Source organism: Lampetra planeri, chromosome 46, assembly GCF_965212315.1.
Source record: "Lampetra planeri chromosome 46, kcLamPlan1.2.h2, whole genome shotgun sequence".
NCBI classification, from domain to species: Eukaryota; Metazoa; Chordata; class Hyperoartia; order Petromyzontiformes; family Petromyzontidae; genus Lampetra; species Lampetra planeri.
The window spans coordinates 2,899,929-2,923,697 of record NC_136152.1 but is presented as its reverse complement, the minus strand read 5'-3'; the positions used below and the strand labels follow the sequence as shown (position 1 = coordinate 2,923,697).

Here is a 23,769-nt window from a genome sequence, read left to right as displayed (position 1 = left end):
AAACGTCGTGAGAATTATTTTATTATGTTTTATTTGTATTATTTTATTATTTTCCTTCTACGTGACTTTACCGAAAGAACCAAGAAGATGAAGCCCACTGTGGTTTGCGCTCCTGCTATGGATGAGGAGGAGGAACAGCAAAGTCACACAAACTCTCGTGGAAATCCCTCTCGCCATGGCCAGCATACATCTGTAGGTCGTGGGTTCAACCCCAAACCTCACGCCTGTTGTATATTTGAAGTTTGCATGTCTTTCTCTCTGTGGTCACGGGGATGTTTCTGGGTCCTCCGATTTCCCCCTCCACATTTAGAACCAACGTGCGTTTTGAGTATTGGGCTGCTATACATTTGCACGTGACAACTACTTTGTTGCGCTATCATTTGTGGGCAGGTCGCTTCTAAAAAAGAGCTATGTAGCTCAGTGGGCCTTACCTGGTAAAATAAAAATTGGTGATCTCCACTGCTGCATGTATTGACCATACTTTACCACGCCAGTCAGAACCGGTTCGATAGGTCAATCGCCAGCAATGCTCGCCGCAGCCAGGAAAGAAACGCAGATCCTTTTATTGGGAATCGTTTCCAAACATTTCGCAGATCGCCACTGTGGCCTGCGTCCGTGGCTGAGGTTTCGATCGAGCAGAAAACTAATTTATGTAGATTCCAGCTAACGGCGACGTGGTAAATTTCGATTTAAGGCTTTCGTGACTGCAGGGATTCATCTTCTTGGTTCTTTCGGTAAAGTCACGTAGAATGGAAATAATAAAATAATAAAAATAAAACATAATAAAATAATTCTCACGACGTTTCGGCCACAACGCAAGCAGCCGTCCTCAGGTGGAGAACAGGTCTGTCGAGTAGACAGCGTTTGAATGACACACTCCAGGCTTGGAGCGACTATTTAAGCTGGGATGTAGGGGGGAAGCTTAAATAGTCGCTCCAAGCCTGGAGTGTGTCATTCAGACTCTGTCTACTCGACAGACCTGCTCTCCACCTGAGGACGGCTGCTTGCGTTGTGGCCGAAACGTCGTGAGAATTATTTTATTATGTTTTATTTTTATTATTTTATTATTTCCATTCTACGCGACTTTACCGAAAGAACCAAAGGAGCATGGCGACGTGGTACCCACTCCGACGCCATCGTTCCGATCTGGGCGCCCTGCACAGTTTTTTCCCCTTCTTCTGCTGCCCGGCTATAAATGGCGCCGTCTCGCGTTGGCACATTCCAGCCAGACAAGAGCGGGAGGCCTTCCCCTCGAGGGGTCTGCCCTGAATTCCAAAGCTCGCTTTCGCGGTCAAAAGGGCAAATCTTTGTCAACACAACTTGCGCGGAAGGTCCAACGTGACACTGAGCAGATGTGGTTATTACTTTGCCGGGTTTTGTTCGCCTACTTTCCAGTGCGTAAAATGTAAGTTGCTTTATAAATTTATAGCGGGATTTGCCCTTCCCACCCCCCCATCCACCCCGTCCGCCGCTGTGGTTTAGCTGTGGCCGCTTGGCCTGTAACACAGTTTGTATCCTGGCAAGCCTCCCTGATAGACCCTAATAAGGTCCCGCATTACATTGCGGGCTCAGTAACGGCGGTTTACTGCCCGGGGCTGTTTCGGAAAAATTAACCAGCGTGTGTATGCGTGGACCATGCGGTGCTTCCCAACGTCTTCGGAAGTGTTTCTTGAACAGTATGGAAGCTCGCAGAGAAAAGCACGTTCGCATCATTTCAGAGTCCTTTAATTTTAACACTGGTTGGTGTTTTCTCAAGTTTTTCGCCAGCCGTCGATCAGTTTTGCCGGTTTTTGAACTTATCAAGTGCCTAATAACAACACCATAGTTTGCTAGCTATTGAAGTACCCAACAAACTGGACGTACAGAGCTCTTTGGAAAGTGTTGATCGGATGAAAGTGTCTCCTTGAGCAAATGTGCAATGACATGGAGTTGTGGAAATTCCACATTCCCATGCCAGGGACAGTCTCTCTCTGGGGGACGACTGCTGTTGGCATGAATAAACCCCTTGGCCTCTATTTGAACTGACAAGATTGCGATTGTGAGCTGGATTCCTCTGTTTAATTTACTCAAGAAAGTATAATTTAGTCTCAAGATCCCTTTTCCCCATTTATTAGACATGACTGTATTTCTGTGTGTGTGTGTGGGAGGAAATGGTATTGCCCAGAGAACACTCGGAAACCATCACACCTAATGTTTTAGAAACCTACTTGCTGCGGCCTCTGGAAACTGCCCTTTGATTAAGCTTCCGACCCTTCGTGATCCATCCTACCCTGGATGCGAGGTGTTTTGTTGCATGGTGGCAGCTAAACCAGGCTTGAGCCTGGTTAGCATTTGGATGCGTGACACTGCAGGGGTGGCCAGGAGATCGCAGGAGAGCGGCAGATTGTTGAACTTACCGGTGCGGAACTTTTTTGTGTTACTCCCTTGTACGTGTGGTGTGTTTTCTGTTGGTTCTCTGCTTTTTCTTGCTTTGCTTCTCTCTCCAATATTCATGTAACAGTTCAGACACCCCAAATGCGGCAGTCCCCTCCTCGAAATCAGTGTCGCGGCTTCAGCTAGGCTTTGAAAAAAAGTAAATTCCAGCCATTTTCTGAATCCACCAATTGCTGAAGATATCTCTATGCCATGTCGGTCATGTGCGGTGCGTGGTTTTATTTTTGGCCATACTTCACCACGTGGGCTGGTGATGGGTGAGGAAGGTAGGCCCGGCTGTGACATCACTCGCCACTGATGCTAGCCGTGGCCTGCAATCGAATTCTGCGTCGCTGCGTTCAAAGCGCAGCTTGCTACCTGACCTGTCTGGGTTAATTATTATTTAGTTTTGATTGTAATACATTGGATTGCTAGCATGCAAAGACCCCCCCGCATCGCCTTAACAGACTATTCGGGCAAGTGCTGTTAGCGAGCATCAATGAAGGCCGGCACGGTACACGAGCGGGTGGGTTGGTCAGCACCACGCCCCGCCGCCTTTGTCTCCCTTGTGGTGATGTTTACACACCGCACCAGGTACTCATCGGGGCTCAGTCGACCTAGGGGAGACCCAGGAACAATTCACACAATCGTCACTGGTGTTGGCCGTGAGCGGGAATCGAACCCGTTTGACCAGGTTCGTAGCGCAGCGCGCCAACCGCTACACTACCGCTCCCCACCATTCCTGGCGTACACCACCATCACCACCACCACACAGCATTGAGACTTATTTAAAAGAAAGTTCTGAAGTGGGACTGCGCGTGCTTTCTCGAGGCTTCGACGTAACGTGCTGGCTCTCTGCGTGCGACTTGCTCCAGTGGGAAGGGAAAAAAACCGAATTGTTAAATAAGTTTTTGACCCACTTGGCGGTGCAAACTTAAGCGTTTAGAGCCCCGGTAGCTGCTTTGGCGGGGACGGCGCTCTGTGCCGACGGAATGCCCGCACGTTCTCACAGCCGCGGGATCCTGGTCGTGCGGCGACTGAGCTCATCTCTCCGGGGTTATTAAAATGAGAACCACATTTGCGGGGGGGAAAATAATATATCCGGCAGCGGTAATCCTGCGTCATGGGGACGTGCAAGGAGCTTAACGACAGCTAGGGTGTCTGTCATGAATTCTGTTACGTAACTGACGAACGCTAGCTAAAGTGTGCGTGCGAAGGAGTTTGGAATTTGCCGAACATCCCGGCATAGGGCCACGGACCTTGGGGGAATCGTTGGCACCGGTTCTGGCCACCCTCCCGCGTCTCCGGGCGACTTCAGTGCCGCGTCACCAACTCGGCAGCAGTTTCGAGAGGCGATTTGCATGAATCGCGCTGTGTAAAATAATCATCACGTGAGTAATAGAAGTTGCGCGTATTAGTTGTTATGTAATATGTGTCATACGTATTTCCTCCAGGATGTGGCTAAGTAGTAGTGTCGTCAGAGCACCCGACTCACGGTCAAAATGTTTTCAATCCCAAGTGGAAAATCGACATGGGCCACCAACACCATCATCACCATCATCACCATCATCGTCGTCGTCGTAACCTTCCAACTGTGAGGCGGTTGGAAGTCAGCAGAGTTTGTACTTTGGAGAGAATGGTCGCCCACCTTAGAAACGTGGAATTTCCACCGCAGTTTTCCGAGTCAGCGGCAGAGATCATCGCCGTCCCACGATTTTTTGGTCACGTTGGCCCGCGCTGCCAGAACGTGTTCAACAAAGGCAGTGTTTCTCCTTTAGCCGTGAGTCAGACACGACCACGTAAACGCTGTTCACCATCATCACCACCACCACCACCACTGTTTTTCTTTGCATTTAATACATTATTTTTTTTTGTTCTTACCGGTCTTTTATACTGGTGCACATTTTTTTGCTGACAGGGTTCGTAAATCTGGTGTCTAAATTAAACACGTTAGTGGCATGGATATTTGCGGCCTTGACCCACTGCCATTAATTATGAAAATGCCAGGCTAATAACAAAGGCATTCACTGTGCCTGCGTGTGCCTGGGCCCGTGTGGGCCCCCGGTGTTGGCATCTTGACCGGGGGCTGGGGGGGGGCTGCATCGGTGGGTTTATAAAAAAGACGTAACGCTTGCTCCTGATTCTATCGCCAGTATGCGCTGCCAGCTTCGCGCCGCGAGAGAGGCGGAGAGAGCGCCGTGAGCGTCGTCGCCTCGCGTGGCATCGCGACGCAGAAAGACTCGGGAAAGTGACGGCACGAAAACGACTTCAAAAGTCAATTGAATAATGTGCGAGTCACTCTTACTTTTTCAAACGAATCAGCTTGGTGACTTCCGGCTTTTGGCGTTCAGTTTTATCGCCAGGCTAATTGTGTTGCATGCCATGCGCATGATCATGGCAGCGGCAGCAGCAGTAATTTGGTTGGGGAGCTAAATGCCACTGTCGAGGTCTGCTAGCCACGATGAAAGGGCTTTAGAAGAGAGTTTGTGTAGTTTTTTGCCGTTCCTCTGTTGAGATTTGGCTGATGACGGTAGTGCACCGGTGGTAAAGTTCGTGGGCATGTGGCGGTCGTGTACACTTTGGCCGGAACGTGTTAATTTTCGATGGCAAAAACAGGAGAAAAGCAAATTTACACAGCAAAGATTCACCTGCGAGTGCATCTGCAGCTCGCCAGATCTCAGCCACTCACGACGATGATGATGATGATGCTCTTTGTAATGTCTCCTTGATCAAATCATCATGCACATTTCACCTCGCCATGCAGTGCTTGGAGCATGGCAATTCCGTACAACAGATACCCTTAATGCTTGAAGTTGGATTTCGCCAATTTAAGTCGAACAAAACACACTGTGTGGTATTTGAGGATCAAGCTGAGACCGTAACATTGCTGTCCTTGAGAATCCAGTTTCATCTCGAATTACTGCGTGATGCTGCGTCCATTTATGTGCTACGAAGAAGGGCCATTTTCCGAAATGTCGCCTATTACATAATTTTTTTGTTCGAAGGCCACAGCGTTAGTGGCGGATGTGTTGAGCCTTCAGCATAATCACGGTTCCACGAAGTCCATGACTGAACCCAGCAACACTGCCAGTTTCACCTTGGTGGTCTGACAGAATTGGCACCACGAGTCACACGCCGGCCGTTGCGATCGCCTCGACTGTTCAACGCCAACTGCGGTGTGGACGTCTACGTTCAGAAGGGTACCCCTGTCATCTTCAAAAACAGAAGCTCTAATGAATCCTGGGCGATAATTGTTCATGATCCAGACATATCCCCACCCCCCCCCCCCAATGGATAATCATGCAGGATAATTTTTTTGGAAGAGGGATGAAACAAAATTTGTTCCGCTCGCTAATGGAAATAGCACACGTGGAAAGCCATGCTTGGCACAGTCGAGTTACAACAGCACGTAGAGCCCTTGGTTCAATTGCCTCCCGCATATAAGGGAGGACACTTAAAGCACCCCCCCCCCCCACCACTCTGTTATTTTAAATCATTGGTGGCATTTTAATAAAGGCGAGTGAGTGCGCGCTATATCCGGCCACGCGGCGATGTGGCAGAGTAACCCGACCCGACTCGCGAGCGAAAGATTGAGAGCGGCGGCTACGCTGCCGCGCGTGGCTGCAGCAAGGGTTGGTGGATCACGACGTTTCATTTGCAACACAAGCAATCGTCATCAGGTGTGAAAACCACAGCAAGAAATTTTTGAAAAAAGTGGCGGTGGTTTTCACACCTGATGATTGCTTGTGTTGCAATCGAAACGTCGTGAGAATTTTATTGTTGAATTTTTATTATTTTATTATTTCCCTTCTACGTAACTTGACCAAAAGAACCACGAATATGAATCCCTGCAGTCACGAAAGCTTTAAATCGAGATCGTTGTGACTTTCCCCTCCCTTGGCTCGCCAGGAGAAGCCGGGGGAAGCCGAAATGTGGACTCCGACTCTTCCATCTGTGTAGGACAGAGTGTCGCTCTCTTGCGCGCTTGGGGTTTTCTCCGGGTGATCCAGTTTCTCCCCACATGTGAACGCTCATGAATTGGTGGAAAACATCTTGATCTACGATGGCCAAGATGGTCCACTGGATAAAGACGGTCCCTGCATCGCTCGCTTTCAGATGCGATTCTGCGACCGTCTGGAGCGCTCTTCCTTCCGATATTAGGTCACTGGAGCTAAGCACTTTCAAATCTAGATTGAAAACTCACTTCTTCAGAACTGCTTTTTGTGTTTGGTTTGTTGGCCTTCCCGCATCTGAAAGCGCGCGATGCGGTGACCGCCTTTGTTCGACGGGTAGCCAAAAGCCGCTGCTGCTGCCGCTGCTGCTGCGAGGATGACCGGAGTTTGCGTGGTGATGGTTGACGCTCCTTGGCGAGGTGTTGTGGTTCATTTTTGGCAAGAGCACTTTGTGTGTTCATGAGCGCGAGTTTCTAACCCCCTCCACCCCCACCTCATCCTGTTCAGCAAACAGTATAAATGGGTACGACCCAGTTTGTTGATTGGCAGGTTGCGTGTGGTGGGGTAAAGTGTGGCCATTCCCACCTCCCCCAAGATAACTGGCCACCGTGGAAGAGCAGGCCAAGTACTCTTTACACGGGCTCGTCTAGAGCTCCCTGCCGTGGAGGCGTGGGCCAGCAATTGCAGGGCTGCCACCTTTGCCTTTTCACTGAGGGTCGTTGCCTCATTTTGTTAGATTCCAGCTCTGAGAAACTGAACACAATGGTTTGATTGCCTTGAAGTGAACGGAGTTTGCAAGGCAAAAATATTGCAAGAAAGATGGTCGCCGATTGGTGTTCGATGAGGCAATTGCAGTTGTTGGTTTGTGCAAAAAAAACCAAGGAATTATTATTTGGCGATGCTGCTGCGTTGGCAGTGGTGCGGAAGCACACATAACAAAAACAACTCCATAATTCTCTCCATAAAACTCATTCGTCAATAAGACGGCGTGGCCTTCAAAAGAACAAGTATATAATAGGTGACGTTTAGGATATTGGCCCTTTTTCACGGTGCGTAGAGAGGCCGGCGAGGCAGAGTGATCGTCGTTTTGTGATGTCATCTTTCAGGCACATTAAATGTTGGCTCAGCCCCAGCTATGGAAATAACCTTCATATACACGTGAAAAAAATGTCTTAAAACTCAGATTTAACTCCTTTGAGCAGTTTAAGGCAATTATTTTAGGTATCTTCGTAAGACAAATCCTTAAGTGATCACTTCCGTGACCTGCAATGTAATTCTCAGGGTGTTCATTCGTGGTAGCCGAGTGGCTCTCCTGTCAGTAAACGACCTGGAATGAAGACATGGTTAGCAAGTGCTGACAGCACTGTCGTTGAAATGAAATTGCTCAACAATATATTTTGGGAGTATGCACGTACGTATGTTGACTTTCGCACCATACGTAGCTAATGTTTGTACTCTTAGGTTTTTTTTTCTTCGGTAAAGTCACGTAGGTAAAAAAGAAATTAAATAAATAATAAACTAATAGAAGCAATAATAGAAATATTATTTTATTACTTCTATTATTTTTATTATTTATTTTTATTTTTTCTACCTACGTGACTTTACCGAGAAAAAAAACCCTAAGAGTATGAATCCTTGCAGTCACGAAAGCTTGAAATCTAGAGCTAATGTTTGGTCCGTTTCCGCTTGTTTTTTTTCAATGAAGGCCTCGCTGAATCTCATGACTCTTTTTCAGGAGGGTCGTGCCTGGTTTTCCACATACGGGGAGGGCGGGCGGTGGCTGCCATATAAAACTCCAGTTGAGGGAATGCGCGGTGCAATTTCTTAAATCTTGACAAATTTGGAGTTTCGAGACGCCAGCACACGATGCCCGCTTCTTGAAAGTGACGTCACGGGATCTTTAACGTCTGCCGTGAAGCAGACGGCGAGCGTTGTTACACCCCGCAAGTTTTAACCGGGGTCAGCCGCTGGAATTTGAGAACTCTGAAACCTGTGCCACAAGCGGCGAAAGCTGAACCACCGCTGGGCCTCCACTTGGCCTACTGCTGGGCCATTGCTGAGCTACTGCTGAGGCACCGCTGGGCTACCGCTGAGCTACTGCTGGGCGACTGCTGGGCCACTGCTGGGTCACGGCTGGGTCACGGCTGGGTCACCATATTCAAAAAGAAAAATGATCAATAAAACAAAAAAAAGGCAGCCGTGTAATTTGACTCTCAGCGTCACTCCCTCTGATATTGTAATTATTGATATGTTGCCCTAGTCCGGTTCGATAAGGTTTGGGCTGTCACGTCTGATGCAAACCAAAACCTAAAGTGAAGTACTTTTTTTTCTACCTTCTAACAAACAAACAACCACCCCAATTATTATTATTCACGTTCTCACATCTCATAGCATTTAAGCAGCAGGGTGCTGTTTAAAAATTGTGTTTTTTCCAAAAGAACATTAGTGGCGTCTCCCTGTGGAAAAACAAACTATTAAGTGATCTTAAAAAAAAAGCTTTTGCCAAAGGGAGATGTTAGCTGATGGACAGCCGTTGGAGTAAATTGCTTGTGAAGGCGACACTCTAAACAACGCACTTTAAGTATTAACGGGCTCCCTTTAAGACCCGTGACCAGCCGAGTGACGCTTGGGTTACAGTTGCCGCAAGGTCACGGGTCACCTAAGCCCCGTAATTGCTCTGGGATCGATAGAGTGAGCACAACTCCTTCCCGAAAGTCTCCTGCAGACATAATGGCCCCTGTTACAGGAATGTGGAGTTTTACACTGGCGGGTCAGAACACACTGATGGAGTCGTTCCAATGCCTGTTTGGACGCGGGGACACTGACTTCACTTGACGTTCGTCCCCAGAGACTCGCCACTGATGCCCAAATGTCTGTGGATTACAGCGTCTCGAAATTACGGGGGCGGATACGCACTGGTCCACGTATAATGGAATATTTTGTGGGGAAGCCAAATTTATATATATATTTTTTAAGTGCTTTCCTAAAATGTTTAAAACTGAACAGCTAGCAAAGCAATGCTGACTTGCAGTTAGCGGCCTCTCCACGCTGCGCTGTGGCATCTCTACGCCAGTCCCTGCGCGTTCCCCTGTCCTGCACGACCACGACTTGCAGCATTTGATTTGTGCGTTGCAGGATTAGCTCGTGACTTTTTCAGGAGTGGCTTCATTGGTTGTTGTGTCCATCTCTCTTTAGTAAAGTTAAAATTGTAATATTTGTAGTTTTCGGGGTGCCCGGTATTAAGGCAGAGTTTGCGTGTGCAGTATTTGTAATCGGAGTGTGTTGGCAACCACCTTTTAAAACGGGGCTCATGTCAGTACTACAGCCCTGTTATTTGATCACGTGTAGTGACATCGCGGGATGTCACTGTACAGTGCCGGCCCTAGAGGGGCCCTGTGAGCGCTGAGTGATGGCACCACGCTTGGCGTGCAGTGCCAGCCCCTACAGGACAGGGTGTGAGAGTGCCGGCCGTAGGGAAGGGGTGACTGAGGGCCATGCACTCTGGTTGACCCGAGAGGACACGTGCCCGGTTGAGTCGACAAAGGGGCCCCAAGTGGGGGCGAGGGGTGGTCACGTGGTCCGGGTCGAGATCCTGCTCGAGGATTCTGGAAGGTGGGCGTGGCCAAGGGCGGAGCCAGCCACGCCGCAAAGGATATAAGCCGGGTCCCCCAGAGGGGCCGGCATTGTTGTTCATCTTCAAGAAACCTTTGTATACGTTCTACGTCCTACAGAGTCTCCAACACGTGGACCTGGACGCGAGCTGTGGTCCGGTCCGCTGTAGCTAGTCACGTTGTAATTAGCGCAGTTAGCCTGGTGGTCACCACCATAGGCTTTTATTCTGTTAGGGGGCAGTTACCCCGTGTGTTGGTATTAAATAGATGTGTTGCCTCCAAGAGTACGTCTGCGACTCGGTTGTACCCACTACACATGTACAAACCAATACAGGCAGTCCCCGATATACGAACGTCCGACTAACGAACATCCACACTTAGGAACGAACCGCCCAAAGACGTCGTGTTATGTTCAACCATCCGATTTGCGAACGTTCGGTCGTGCTCGCGAACCGAACCGCGGAACCACTTTGTTCGTCGGAGCGATCCTCCGCGCGATGTGACGAGTCCCTGCATCCTGCTGTGAGTGAGTGAGTGCGTGTGATTTGTACCGGGGCACACTACCCCCGGAACTTGTGCGGTATTTCGATGACCGACTGTGCCTCTGTTCATCGCCAACCTGTTGCAGTGGGCAGAAAGCGGCCTTCACAGATTTCTAATGATGTCTGCAGCTGTGTCAGCCCCCACTGTATTTGCCCGCCCCAAACTAAAATCGATGAGGAAAGTGCATCAATAATGCACGCATATAGATTTCATTCTCTTTTAATCGTTTTATGGTTTGTACTGCACTGTTGTTGTGGTGCGGTGTGCGCGTGTGGTGGCACGGGCGCTTTTGCTTTGCCAGCGCAATCGGAGGTTTGGCTTCAAAATAGCCGGGCAATCACCGTCGTACACAGAGCGTGTGTGGTGTGTGTGCGAGAGAGAGAGTGGCGAGTGAGTAATTTCCGGCAGGGCAGGGAGATGTTTGGCAGCAGAGACAGCGAGGAGCAAGGGAGCAGTTTTTTTTATTTTATAAAAATAACAAAGACAAACAATACTAAGACCACCCCCCCCCCTTATTGCCTAACGTGGAATGTTGGGGCAAGGGCTCTGGGGGCCTCTATGCCACACGAGGAAATGCTCTTGTCCAGCACCACCCGGCCGTATTTGTCTCCCCAGTTGGTGGCGTCTAAACACAACGCACCAGGCGCTCATTTTTAGGCAACCTAGGTTCGGAGAAGAATTTCACACGTGGGATTTCGCGACCAATATTCATATTAAAGGGGTTTTTTTTTGGTGGATAATCGCAGCGCGCTGACCACCATCTACGCCTCCACTCCTCCGTACGCGATAACAAAACACAGCACACACACACAGCACACACACACACAGCACACACAACACACACGTAATCACCAGTGTCCACATACAACGAAATGTCTGGAGACAAATCACCGGCGATGTCTCTTTTGCTTGCCGTGAGTGTCACGGGATTACGATGTGTCAGAGGCTGTAATTCAATTGTTGCAATTTCCTGACATTGGATCGTGGGACACCGCAACACCATCCACCCACAGCCAAAGTGGCCCCACTGCCGACATGAACAACTGCGGCAGTGTTCCCCTCCACTGGTGGCCCGAGCTTTTTGAAATTCCACATTCCCATGGCAGGGAATGTGTATTTTATTTGTCGGGTGGCGGCCGAGGATTGGTTGCCTTGCCGAGTTGACCGCGAACCGAATTTGAACTTCCGCGAACGACACAAAACGAAAAGGTTCAAGTGTTCATCTAAAATCTAAATCGTTGGTTTTTACTTTCACGCCGTCTGTGTCACATGGGCGGCGTCCTGGGGAGTTCATAATGGCCATGGCGGAGGCACTGGGCCAGAACGACTTCTGGGTTTCCCCAGAGTACCTCTCTCGTCCAGACACCAGCTGCCCCCCTCCCCCATTATCCTGTTTAAAATAGATATATAAATATATCTCGCGTAGTAAACATCCAATTAAGACTTTCAGAGCAGAGCCGGGCTCAGACAAAATAAATAAAAAGCTAACCACGTGTTGTGTGCGTTTTGCAAACTGAGGCTAAGAGCGTCAATGAGTTATCGCTGTCCAACGGGGTGAGGCTTAACACTCGTTAAAGATAATAACTTCAACGCGCTGCACGGTACTGTATTCACTCGCTCGTGAAGAAGAGAGAGGACAACTCTGAAGCGCTCGGAGGAGGAACCACAGACGAGATGGTTAAGGTAACAACAGCCAACAATTGCCAAAGCTTTGTGGTCCTCTACATATTAAGATGTTTTGGCCATCTTAGACGAATTCCAGTTATTTTAAATTGCGATCGCTTATGTTTATTAGGATCTGAGTAGCAGCTGATGAAGTTTTTTTCTATTCAATTTCGTTCGTGAACCGGGACCCCCTTGAGCTACTTGGGATAATCTTCCTTTGCTTCGTTTGCGTGTGTACTCTCGCGCTACCACTGGTGGATCGGGACGAGACTCAGATCATGGGGGGGACGTGACCACTGCCACTGACCCAGGGCTTGCCAATGGACACGGGCATCACCTCTCGTTTGAGACACTTCAACTGATTTCGAAAAGTGTATTGGTTTAGCCATGTTTGTTTGTTGTAGTACAGAGTTAGACTGATGGCCTTAATCTAGGTTGTCTTGTGGTTGTTGTTGTTTGTTTGACTTGCATACCACTGGGATTTTTGCACACAGCGTTAGTGTACGGTGTTTTTTTCTGCAATATTTTGCTGTCTTTTCTTGGATTTTCTGTTTGCACTCAGTCACATATTCACTTTAAGATGTTTTTTTGTTCATGTTTTTGTTTTTTGTTTGTTGCGGTTGCACCCGATTCAAGAGCCGAATGGCTCACAGGGCTATACCTAATAAATGAACTTGAACTTATTATTACAGTTTATATCAAGAAGCAATGCCACGCACGAGGACCAGCGTCACCCCTATAAATGAACAAATGGAACGTTCCGCAAGCTGTGATTGGCTAACGTCGTGCAGGTGCAGCGTGGCCTTTGGGGCATTCCATTTGTTGCGGGGGTAGGGGGGGATTGGAGAATGAGCTGCTGGTTTTAACATTCGCCCCTTGCACATGTGTTAAGCATTTTTTCAGCCTCATGCAACATTTCCTGCCCAGATGTTGATATTGCAAACAAAAGTGGCCATTGTCTGTAACCCCAAAACGTTTACATTGTTCGGTTTTTATTTTCGCGCATTTGTCGCAGTCCATCGTGGTTTGTCACTCGCTACACGCCGTTCAGGCTGCTGGTTTAAATTGTTGTTTTGCCATTGTTTGAAAGTCAGTTGCGGTGGTCATAATGGAGAACGCTGGTCCCTGTCACAGTAACGTGGAGTTTCCCACCGCTGGTTAGAAGCCACGGAAATTGAAGATGAGCCGTCGCCCAGTGCTCGTTTGCGCTTGGGAAAACATTTTGACTTGATTGAAATGTGCATCGTTACATGCAGTCTTATTGTTTATTAATTCATGCTGATAAATATATTCATAAGATGTATGTATGTCGTCTGTGTGTCTGTGCGCCTGCCTGTGTATATCTATGTGTGTGTCTGTGGAGAGCGGTCGTGCAGTGGTTAGTACACTGCACTACGAACCCAGCGACCCAGGTGCGATTCCCGCTCACGGCCAACAACAGTGACGAATATCTGAGCCGGTCCTGGACCTCCCCTAGGTCGACTCAGCCTCAAATTAGTACCCACTGGGGATACAAATGAGGCCAGGCGTGGTGTTGGCCACCCACCCCCTCGCGTGCGGTGCCGGTCTTCATAGGTGCTCGTGAACAGCACTTGCCCCGACAGTGTGAAAAGGCTATACGGGGGATCTTTGTCTTTGCCTGTGAGTGGGTACTCCCACACATTTTTGACCATTCAAAAGTGTGGGTTTTCAGATTTTTGTAGCCGCTATAGGACATGGGTGTAAAAGGCATTTTTAGAAATGTTCATCTTATTAAGCCTTCTTAGAAAACCAGTCACTCGGGAGCTCATGATAATCTCCACGTGTTATCTTAACAAAGCGAAGGTGTTCATTTGCATTGGGTGCCTTAAGCCACTTTCGGAAAGATGTTGTACGATTGCATTTTCATCAAACTAGAGATCCTAGTTTTCGAGAGGAGGTCCTTGTCTTTAACATCTGGCAAGTTCACCAGCAGTTCTATAAAGTAAGCTTGACTTGCTGATGAGACACTGCACGTTGAACCGGTGCACAGACGTGCTTGTACTGAATCAATGTTGCCGAAATCATTCACTGCCCCCAGAAGGCCGTGGTCAAGATCAGTTGTGTACAAAAAGAAATATATTTCTAAAGTTCTTAGATTAACTCAGTTTTTCTTGTGTCACGCGCAATAAGTTTTTACGACATATCGCCGCATTTATCCGCGGTGAACGGCCGTGTTTGTGTAAGCGGCAATTTCATTCTTTATATGGGCGGTCGTGCTACGTTTTGGTGTATGTTCGCCAGATTCATTAGCGCCGGATACTATTTGTTTTACTGAGAAACTTGTCCTCTGCTGCACGTCACAACTCACCCCCCAACCCCCACCACCCCCCAGTTTATCTCTGCTATTCTCCCGGGGCAGCGCAGTTATCCAAATGGTGCGCGCCGATGGATGGTGCGGCGGTCGCTACGGTTTCTCCGAAGGGTCACATTCCCCCGAGGGCTCACGCCAAAGCGAAGCGTCGATCCGTCGAGCGACGTTCGCTTCCATGAACGCGATGCGCAACTTGACGAGGCCAGAGGGAAGATAGGCTGGCACCCCTCCCGACCGGGATTGGGATTCATAATCTTTTACACTATGAGACATCTCCTTTACCAGTGGCAAAATACAGTAGTAGGGTTTTACCCTTTCAACTGGTACAAAAACTGACGCCTTTATACACCTGTATACGTCTTTTGGCGTCATCTGGTCCAATGAACTTCAAGGACAGTGCATATCATTATCATCATCAGAGTTGTTTCTTTTTGTTTGCATTTTGACTGCTTGTGTTGTGGTTATTGCAAACATGATGCCTTGTATGAAGGTGTCAGTTTTTGTACCAGTTGAAAGGGTAAAAACCTACTACTATATTCATAATCTTATACAGCAATCGTCAGTTGGATATGTTCAACCGCAGTACAACCCAGAGAAAGCAATTGGCTCATAGCAGCTATCGTTGAATGCTTTAGAGTAGTTTGCCTGCTAGAAATGTCCACGTGATAAGCCACTTCGTTGAGCTATCATTCGTGGCCAAGTCGCTTCTGAAAAATTGCTGATTAGCTCAGTTGGCCTTAACTGGTAAGATAAAAAAGTAGTAGGTCACACTATTAAAAGTAGTTCCAATTACAGGAATTGTAATTGCTGTTGTCTCTTGCCTTATTTGTTTCACACAACTGTGAATGCCCAGCATGTACCGTTTGTATAGTCACGTGACGCACCCACAATACATTTCTGCTCAAGTGGAGGGACAGCACCACTGTTGATTGTATGTACCTTGAACTTCGTTCGCACCGTACGTAGCCAGCCGTGCTAATCTGAGGTGCGGATGAATTCCACAATCGTGCCCCACTCTCTTTCACGCGACCTCAGGGGAAGGGCGCTCCTGACGGTCCGATGACCATCGAAACACGATCGTCCCCAGCACCGCGCGTGCTGCCAATGCTCCAGCGTGAGTCGCAGTTCGAGGCCTCTGCTTAGCGCCGAGAATTTCCAAAGTAAACACTGAGCAAAGACAACGAGCACATATCTGGATCGCAATTCCAGTATGCTGGCTATTACGCCGTTGCTACGCTGTTGTGCCATCATCGATGCGCTGCAGTTGAATCAATGATGCAAGTATCGTTCGAACCGCTTCAGCTCTGACCGTACAGCAGTATAAATAGCCGCAGTACACTTTATCGTTCGGCAGGTCGTGTTCGGTGGGTTGAAGTGTGGGTACTTCCCACCCTTCCAAGACATCCGACAAGCGTGGAAGAGTAGACCAAAATGTACTGCATCAGGACTAGTGCAGGTTTCTCTGTCCACCCAGCCAGTGCTGTATCAATCTGCAGGTCACGTGTGATAGGGTAAAGTGTGAGTACGACCATCGCTTGCAGCGCGTCTGCGAACCCTGAAAGAGTGGACCAAATACCCTCCAGAGGTTGCTCGAGTGGAGGTCCTTCCGCAAGCAGTCGTGTGAGCTGAACCTTTACGTTTCTCTCAATGTTTTTCATGAATATAATGCTAACACCATTTCTAATGGGCGCTTATTTCGCTAATTGTCGAACGCATTGTTCTATCGCCAACTCGGAGGTGTGGAGCCAGATACGGGGCCCCCGTTGAGTCTTTATTCTTTTTGCTGATGCCACCCTCCGTTGCTGCGTGTGCTCCGTGTGGCTGCTCGTGGCCGCGTGTTTGCGCCGTGCAGACGAAGGTTCTGCGTGAGCGTTGGCTCCTGGAGGGAGCGCCGGCCGGCTCGGCCGAGGAGCAGGAAGCCGTGAAGAACCAGCTGGCGGAGAACGAGCAGCGCTCCAAGCAGCTGGAGGAGACCATCCACAGGTATGGCGCGGCACGGCGTGATACGGTGCGACACTGCCGCACATCTGTGTCCGGCATCGGGTCAGATACCCACGGGGGGGCAGTGGGTATCCAACGGGTACCCGCAAAGCAAGCCGGAGTTCGACGGTCTGTCCAGCTTGCCGTATGGGCGGGGGTCAGGTCATGCCGCGAACACCGACGCGCCAAGCATGACCCTGACCCCCGACCCCGAATGGCGGCGGCGAGCGGTGGCGATGACCTGGCTCTGACGTGGCGTGAGGTGCCATCCGTGCTCGCTTCTTCTTCTCGACGGATCCTGCGCTCATCGCGTCGGCCTTACGGGTGGCGGTTCTCAACCCCACCACCCGCTACCCAGGAGGGCGTGAAAGCCTCCAGTAGGGGGGGGGGGCACTGGCTACTGGACATCTATGAAAAAGAGCTTCGTCGCTCATGGCATTTCTCCAGGAGAAATAAAGATAAAGGCTCTGAGGTTGCTGATCTTGTGCACTGTTCCCCTGGGACCGCAACGACACGGCCATCAATGCGCCGCCTGGGCCAAGTCGGGTAACAGAAGCTAAACAGGTCTTTTTTTACTTTGAGCCTGGCTAGTAATGCGATCGATGTCCGACAGGGATTGCTAGGTGTTGCGGGCGTGGGACGGATAAGTGGCCGGGAGGTGGCAGTGCTGAGGAGTGTGACTCCCCTCCCTACGTACGCATGGCGGTGGTGGTGGCGGCGGTGGTGATCTCGCCGGCCTCTTCGGTTTCCTCGCAACTTGAAGCCAAACGGCCGTGACCGGGACTGGCCGAACATCACCAAGCGGCCAAGTCCCTTCCTTAAATATAGTCGTTGCACTCGCCGAGGCTTTCACGGGTCAGTAAAGAGTCGCACAATGGTGCCTGCGGCGGCTGTCATCCAGCAACGGATTGCGAGAGGACTGTGAATTATGATGATTTGTGTAGAGGCTGCATGTCCGGCACGCGTGCTGCGTGCACAAGATGGGTGACGAGAAACAGACGGCTCACTCACAACAAAACTTAACACCACAACCGGCCCTCGCAGCGTGGACGCGACGGATTGGAAACCGCTGGTGGGATGTTCGAACCGAACAGTGGTGGGGGGGATGGGGGGATGGGGGGGGTGGGGGGGTGGTTACGTTTGAAGGCACAAAGAAGGCCTTTGTTAGACGTCGAGTGCTGCGGTACCCCGCCGCCTCCCGGGGATGCGCGTGCTGCGCGTTTCGTGTGTGCCAAGGTGGGGGGCGGTAGCGGTGGTGGTGGTGCCGTACGCCGGGCGGTGGCGCAGTGCGGAGGCCACGTGGGGCGGTGGTTGCCGGTTGCGATGCGCAGCGTGCAGCGTGACGCTCTCCTCGTCGCTTGCTCCGGTGCGTACGGAGGGTACTCCGATCGTCTGAGACTTCGTACGGCCGGTGAGGAGCAACTCTTGAGAGGATCAGCTCTAAGCGATTGAGATGTTCACTCTCGTCACTGCTGGCCTGTGGCCAAATCACACGGAATAATAATCATGCATTTTTATTATTATTTATAAAGCGCCCTTAAACAATGGATCTCAGAGGACCAGGGAGAGAGACTCCAGAGACTAGGTAGAGAAAGAGAGAGAGGAGGCTATCGTGGTAAACAGACGGTGGAGTCTACAGCCAGGACTCATGACCCCGTATTGAGACTCCATCTCGAATTCCATCTCGAATTCCATATCGAGTCTCCATCTCAAGCCTCCATCTCGAGTCTCCATCTCAAGCCTCCATCTCCAGTCTCCATCTCAAGCCTCCATCTCGAGTCTCCATCTCAAGCCTCTATCTCGAGTCTCCATCTCAAGCCTCTATCTCGAGTCTCAATCTCAAGTCTTCCATCTCAAGTCTCTGTCTCAAGTCTCCGTCTCAGACTCCGAGTCCCTCACCTCCAAGGGCAGGGAACTCCGGGGGCCCGGGCCCCGTGCATCCCTGGGGGGTCGCCCTGGGGTCGGAGCCTGGAGCGTGGCTCCGCCGAGTTAGGGGGGTGGTGGTGGGGCACCATCGGTGGGACCTCGTGAATCTCGGTGGCGGGGTATGGTGTTGCTCAATCAACTCCCGATCTCATTGGTCATCGGAAGCTAAGCAAGGGTCGAGCCTGGACGGTGCGTTGATGGGCGGCCACCGTGCATTGCAGGTGTTGACGCCTACATTGTGGGGCAGTGGTGGCACTCTTCGCTATGGACCTGAAATCCTAAGTTCGATTCCCAGCCGCAACCTACATCAGTGGCAATTGATTTCTGAATCATTCCTGGGCCTCCTGCCTTCACCGGCATAAGTGATGTATGGTCAAGCAACCCCAATGAACGACATGGCAATGGGAAGCCTTCTCACAGCAGTTGATTGGCCAAGGGCTGAATATTAAATCTTTGCTGAATACCGGATTTAAATTGCACCGTACACACGTATATAACCCAGCGCAAAAACTGCACGCAGTAAAGAATGCGCGTGTAATATATCATGTTTAGTACACGTGTAGTTGGATATTTATTTCACTTGGAGGAGCAGAAATTCTCTATGTTTTACCCAACTTGACCATCATCCCTCTGGGTGGGCTAAATCGAGTATCACATTGTGGGAGGTAAACAGTGGGTGTTGTATGGGTGGGTCACTGGCCTTTGCCATAGGAATGTGTAAATTCCAACCACTGGCTTAGGGCTATGCATATAAATGGAAACACTTTGAATTGTGAATCTCTTCCAGGAAATGCGTGTATTTATTGACCACAGCTGCTATGCAGAGGCACCGAAGCGTATAATGCCAGGCAGTCAGAAATAACTACTTCTAAATTAAGCGTAGCTCATGGTGGGAAGTTACGATCTTCTTAAATTAGAATCATAATCCCAGGTATACATGAGCACGGTTGGCTACGTGCGGTGCGAAATAAGTTCAACGTACACGCATACACACAAGGGAAGCATCACCGAAGCTGAAGCTTCTTTTTCAGAAGGACCATGCATCGGGATGTCATAGTGAGCTGCTGGTGGATCCTGATGGCCTTTAGTGCGGCCCCTGACAGCACACAAATGTGAAAACACCCTGTCGCGTTGTCACACCCCAGTGGCTTCAAACGTGTGGCGGCCCTCACACCGATGATGCCTTATCGGCGAAAGTGGCCCCCTACTGAAAGTGAGTAAAGAACACTGTCATGAAGGATTGTTTTTGGCCTATGGGAAGAAGAGCAACCCCACGCACACGAGGGGACAGCGCTTAACGTGTGGTTATATGAGGATGAAAGATTGATAAAGGAAGGGATTTGGACGATCTGAGGCGTGCGATGGGGGGATGGTTGGGTGGGACTGCCCTGTGGTGAAACTGCTGGACGGGCCAGTAGCGACGAGGCAGAGCGGCCGTGCTCTCCACATCAGGGGCAGAGTCAACAAATGCGACTCGCGAGAGCAACGGGGACGACTGCGATAGTAGCGGCAACGGAGAGACGAGGAGGCAGCAGAACGATGATGACGGCCAAAGAGGGACGATCGTGACCACCTAAGAGTCTTTTCGGAAAGCAACGATGCACATCCACCTTCCACGATTCAATGAATGATCACAATTTTGGGTCTGGATTCAGTTCACATATCCCGAGCGCTGTGCATGTGTAACATTTCGCGGGATAATTGATATGGACACGTGAAGAGTACAATCGTAAAATGCAACATCTGTTGCGTGCATCGTAAGCATGACAATGATTTTGAATTGAATCGTGGTAGAGGAACGTCGTTGTGGCCTGTTCCACCCGGCAAGCGCCGTGAATGAGCACCTAATCACAGAACGATGGCATGCGGGCAAAGGAGTGTCAGCCAAGGAACGCCAACGCGCCCGAGAACCACGTCCACCGTGGAGATGGAGCGGTGAAAATCAGCTCGTGGCGCAAGCGTTACGTGGATTGTATCGCAGGCTTCGCGATAGATGATCACAGCTTCGGAGAGGCCCTTATCCAGCAGTGGATTGATCATGGCTACTGCTGCTGTTGCTGTTGATGATGATTGAGCCCGGCATAGCGCGTACAAAAAAACGACTTGTTGGAGAATTTCCCCGAAACAATAAAAAAATAAGTGTTTCACTTGTTTTACGTTCACATATCAAATTTAAATTGCACGTGCAATAAAATAGTTTAATAACGCCAACGAAAGGGGACTGTGATTTGTGGTAATGGTCCAAGCCGCGTTGTGTTTCCCGTCTTGGTTTGCAAGGAGACATTCCGTAGTCCGCGCGCGAGCGTTAATTTTACTTTTTTTTTGGGGGGGGGGGAGGTGGGGTGAAACTTGCCCGCAGCAATCCGAATCTTTCCCCGCGTAAGAAAAATGTGTCTCGAATCAGAGCGTTATTTATGCATGGCCGTACAAGAGATTAAATCTCAGAGAACGCTTGATGTTACTTTGAAGGTACCAATAAAGTAAAACATGTTTTCGCGATATACCGTAGAAGCAGCGCTCGTATACCCAGTGCACCGCACGTCCGTCACATATCCGCCCTGACCAGTTAACCGCCCTTGTCCAGCAACCTTTATTTGTGCACGCAGTGTAGCCCGTTAATGTTTCAATGAATATTCACAAATCGGCCCTTTTCACATTCCGATGGCGTGTGCACGTACGTCATCCAGTTTTCTATTCCATTCCGATGATGGAATCGATTCTGTATGGAATCGGAAGTAAAAGGCCCATTTGTCGATTTAAAGCTTTCGTGACTGCAGGGATTCATCTTCTTGATTCTTTCGGTAAAGTCCTATGCATTCCACAAGTAGTGACTAATCCCATATCTGCATTTTCCATAAATATGCTAAATTCCTCTGTTGATATGCAAATTCATTTGTCAAGGCGCCCTTACTCCCCTCTCCCAGCTTAAATATACGCTGCCAAGCTTGGTGGTGTTCATTCAGACGCTGTCTTTCCGACAGACCTGTTCTTTACCTGAGGACGGCTGCTTGCGTTGTGGGCGAAACGTCGTGAGAATTTTATTTTATTATGTTAAATTTGTATTATTTTATTATTTCCCTTCTACGTGACTTTACCGAAAAAACCAAGAAGAAAAAAGGCCCATTGCCGGAGGGCTGGCGTAGAGCGGCGGTCGTGTCGCTACGGTTCTCTGCGGTGAGTAACAACGTCTTTAAAAACAGCGGCGCTACGGCTTCTCTAAATAAAATGAACGCCGAACTGGTGAACGGGGCACCCGCCCTGCAACTTACAGACGTCTTGGAACGGCAAAGGGTTGATCTCTCCGTACAGACGCTCGCTCCAAGAACACGGTAACGCACCGCCCCGCGTTTAAAGCAGTGTGCGCTTCGTTTGTGTCCAGTAGAGTCCGATGCGTATGTGGTGGTACTGTAATTTTCCGAGAGACGCTCACATATGCCGACCCATTCACGCCTACCCACTCAGTCCCAGAGGTGTGGACTCGAGTCATGTGACTTGGACTCGAGTCAGACTCGAGTCATGAATTTGATGACTTGCGACTCGACTTGGACTTGCATAACAATGACTTTGTCCCACCTATGAGATGTGGACTCGAGTCATGTGACTTGGACTCGAGTCAGACTCGAGTCATGAATTTGATGACTTGCGACTCGACTTGGACTTGCATAACAATGACTTTGTCCCACCTATGAGATGTGGACTCGAGTCATGTGACTTGGACTCGAGTCAGACTCGAGTCATGAATTTGATGACTTGCGACTCGACTTGGACTTGCATAACAATGACTTTGTCCCACCTATGAGATGTGGACTCGAGTCATGTGACTTGGACTCGAGTCAGACTCGAGTCATGAATTTGATGACTTGCGACTCGACTTGGACTTGCATAACAATGACTTTGTCCCACCTATGAGATGTGGACTCGAGTCATGTGACTTGGACTCGAGTCAGACTCGAGTCATGAATTTGATGACTTGCGACTCGACTTGGACTTGCATAACAATGACTTTGTCCCACCTCTGCTCAGTCCTAACAGTGAGTCTGCTTCGGTGAGCTGGGGAGCATGAAGGTCAGAGTGAGGCCCAGTCAAGGGGGGCCTCTCCCGCTCATATACGAGCAAGGGGAAATGTTGAGTTTCATCGGCAGCCCTTGCATTCCACATTCCTATGGAAGGGGACGGTGTTATTTGTCGGAGAGCAATTGTTGACTCACCGGCAAACGTGGCTGTTTATTTTATCAACCCCCACAGGGCAAGCAACAACAAACAATCAAACAAACCTCAATGTATTTGTCAGTCACACTGTGGCCTTGAAAATGAATCGTATATAATAGGCGACGTTTCGCGCAGCTGCTCTTCCTCACAGCACATGGAGAGGTAGAGATAAGGCCATTAGACACTTGACCGGGATTTGAACTCATCGCTTTCTCCGTGAGCGCTCTGCTTTCATCGTCGTGACCAAATCGCCCCGAGTGTGCCCCCCCCCCCACATCATCCGATCTCGGATGCTAAGGGTAGTTAAGCCTGGCTGGAATCTGGATGGGAGACTTCTTGGGAAGGTCAGGAGTTGTGGGTTTGGGCTGAGGCAGCCGGGAGATGGCGACACGAAACACATTGTCCTGCTGCGGAGGGAGCTGGTAGCAACGTTGGGTTGCTCGGTCAATGGCCTGCAGGGTCAACGGCGGCGTGGTGTATTCCGCAAATATGCCCGACTGTGAGGGCGGGCACAAGCCGGCGTGAGTAGGTTAAACGTTGAGTTTTATAAGGGCACCACGGGGTGACCAGCCCCTCCCCACCCAGCCCCACCCCTCCTATCCCCCACCTATCCCCACCCAGCCCCACCCTCCCCACCCAGCCCCACCCCCCACCCAGCCCCACCCTCCCCACCCAGCCCCTCCCCACCCTCCCCACCCAGCCCTTCCCCTAACCTCCCCTCCCCATCCAGCCCCTCCCCACCCCACCCTCCCCTCCACTCCTCGCCCGTCTCTCCCCACCCAGCCCCTCCCTGCACGACGGACACAATAATCCCCTGTGGGCTGGTGTAACCAGGAGGTTCCTAACTGTATTAAATGTTGAACCAATCACGTGACGAGAATGCCGTCTCGTTTTGTTGTGTCCTCATTGGTGCGGGTTCTCTCCAGGCGAATCTGCTTCCGCCTCAAGCGTCAAACTTGTGCAGTGTCAACTTGCCGAACGTCCCCATTGAGAAAGTCCGAAAAGGAACCCATCGTCAGAACAGAGACATCAGTGCAGACCGCAAAATCCACAAGTTTCAGGCAACACACAGCAACGTGTGAGTGTGCGCATTATGTCAACAACAACAAAACACAGATTTGAAGTTTTCGTGACTGCA

General features: G+C 50.0%; 1 protein-coding gene across 1 annotated transcript in view; it reads left to right on the top strand.

The window, feature by feature from the left end:
* Positions 1-23,769, top strand: part of LOC144733318 (uncharacterized) — a 201,448-nt gene that overhangs the window by 29,105 nt on the left and 148,574 nt on the right. Inside the window, exon 3 of the mRNA XM_078615154.1 lies at positions 16,369-16,499. Within this exon, the coding sequence (XP_078471280.1) occupies positions 16,369-16,499 (131 nt within the window). The remainder of the gene's footprint in view (positions 1-16,368; positions 16,500-23,769) is intronic.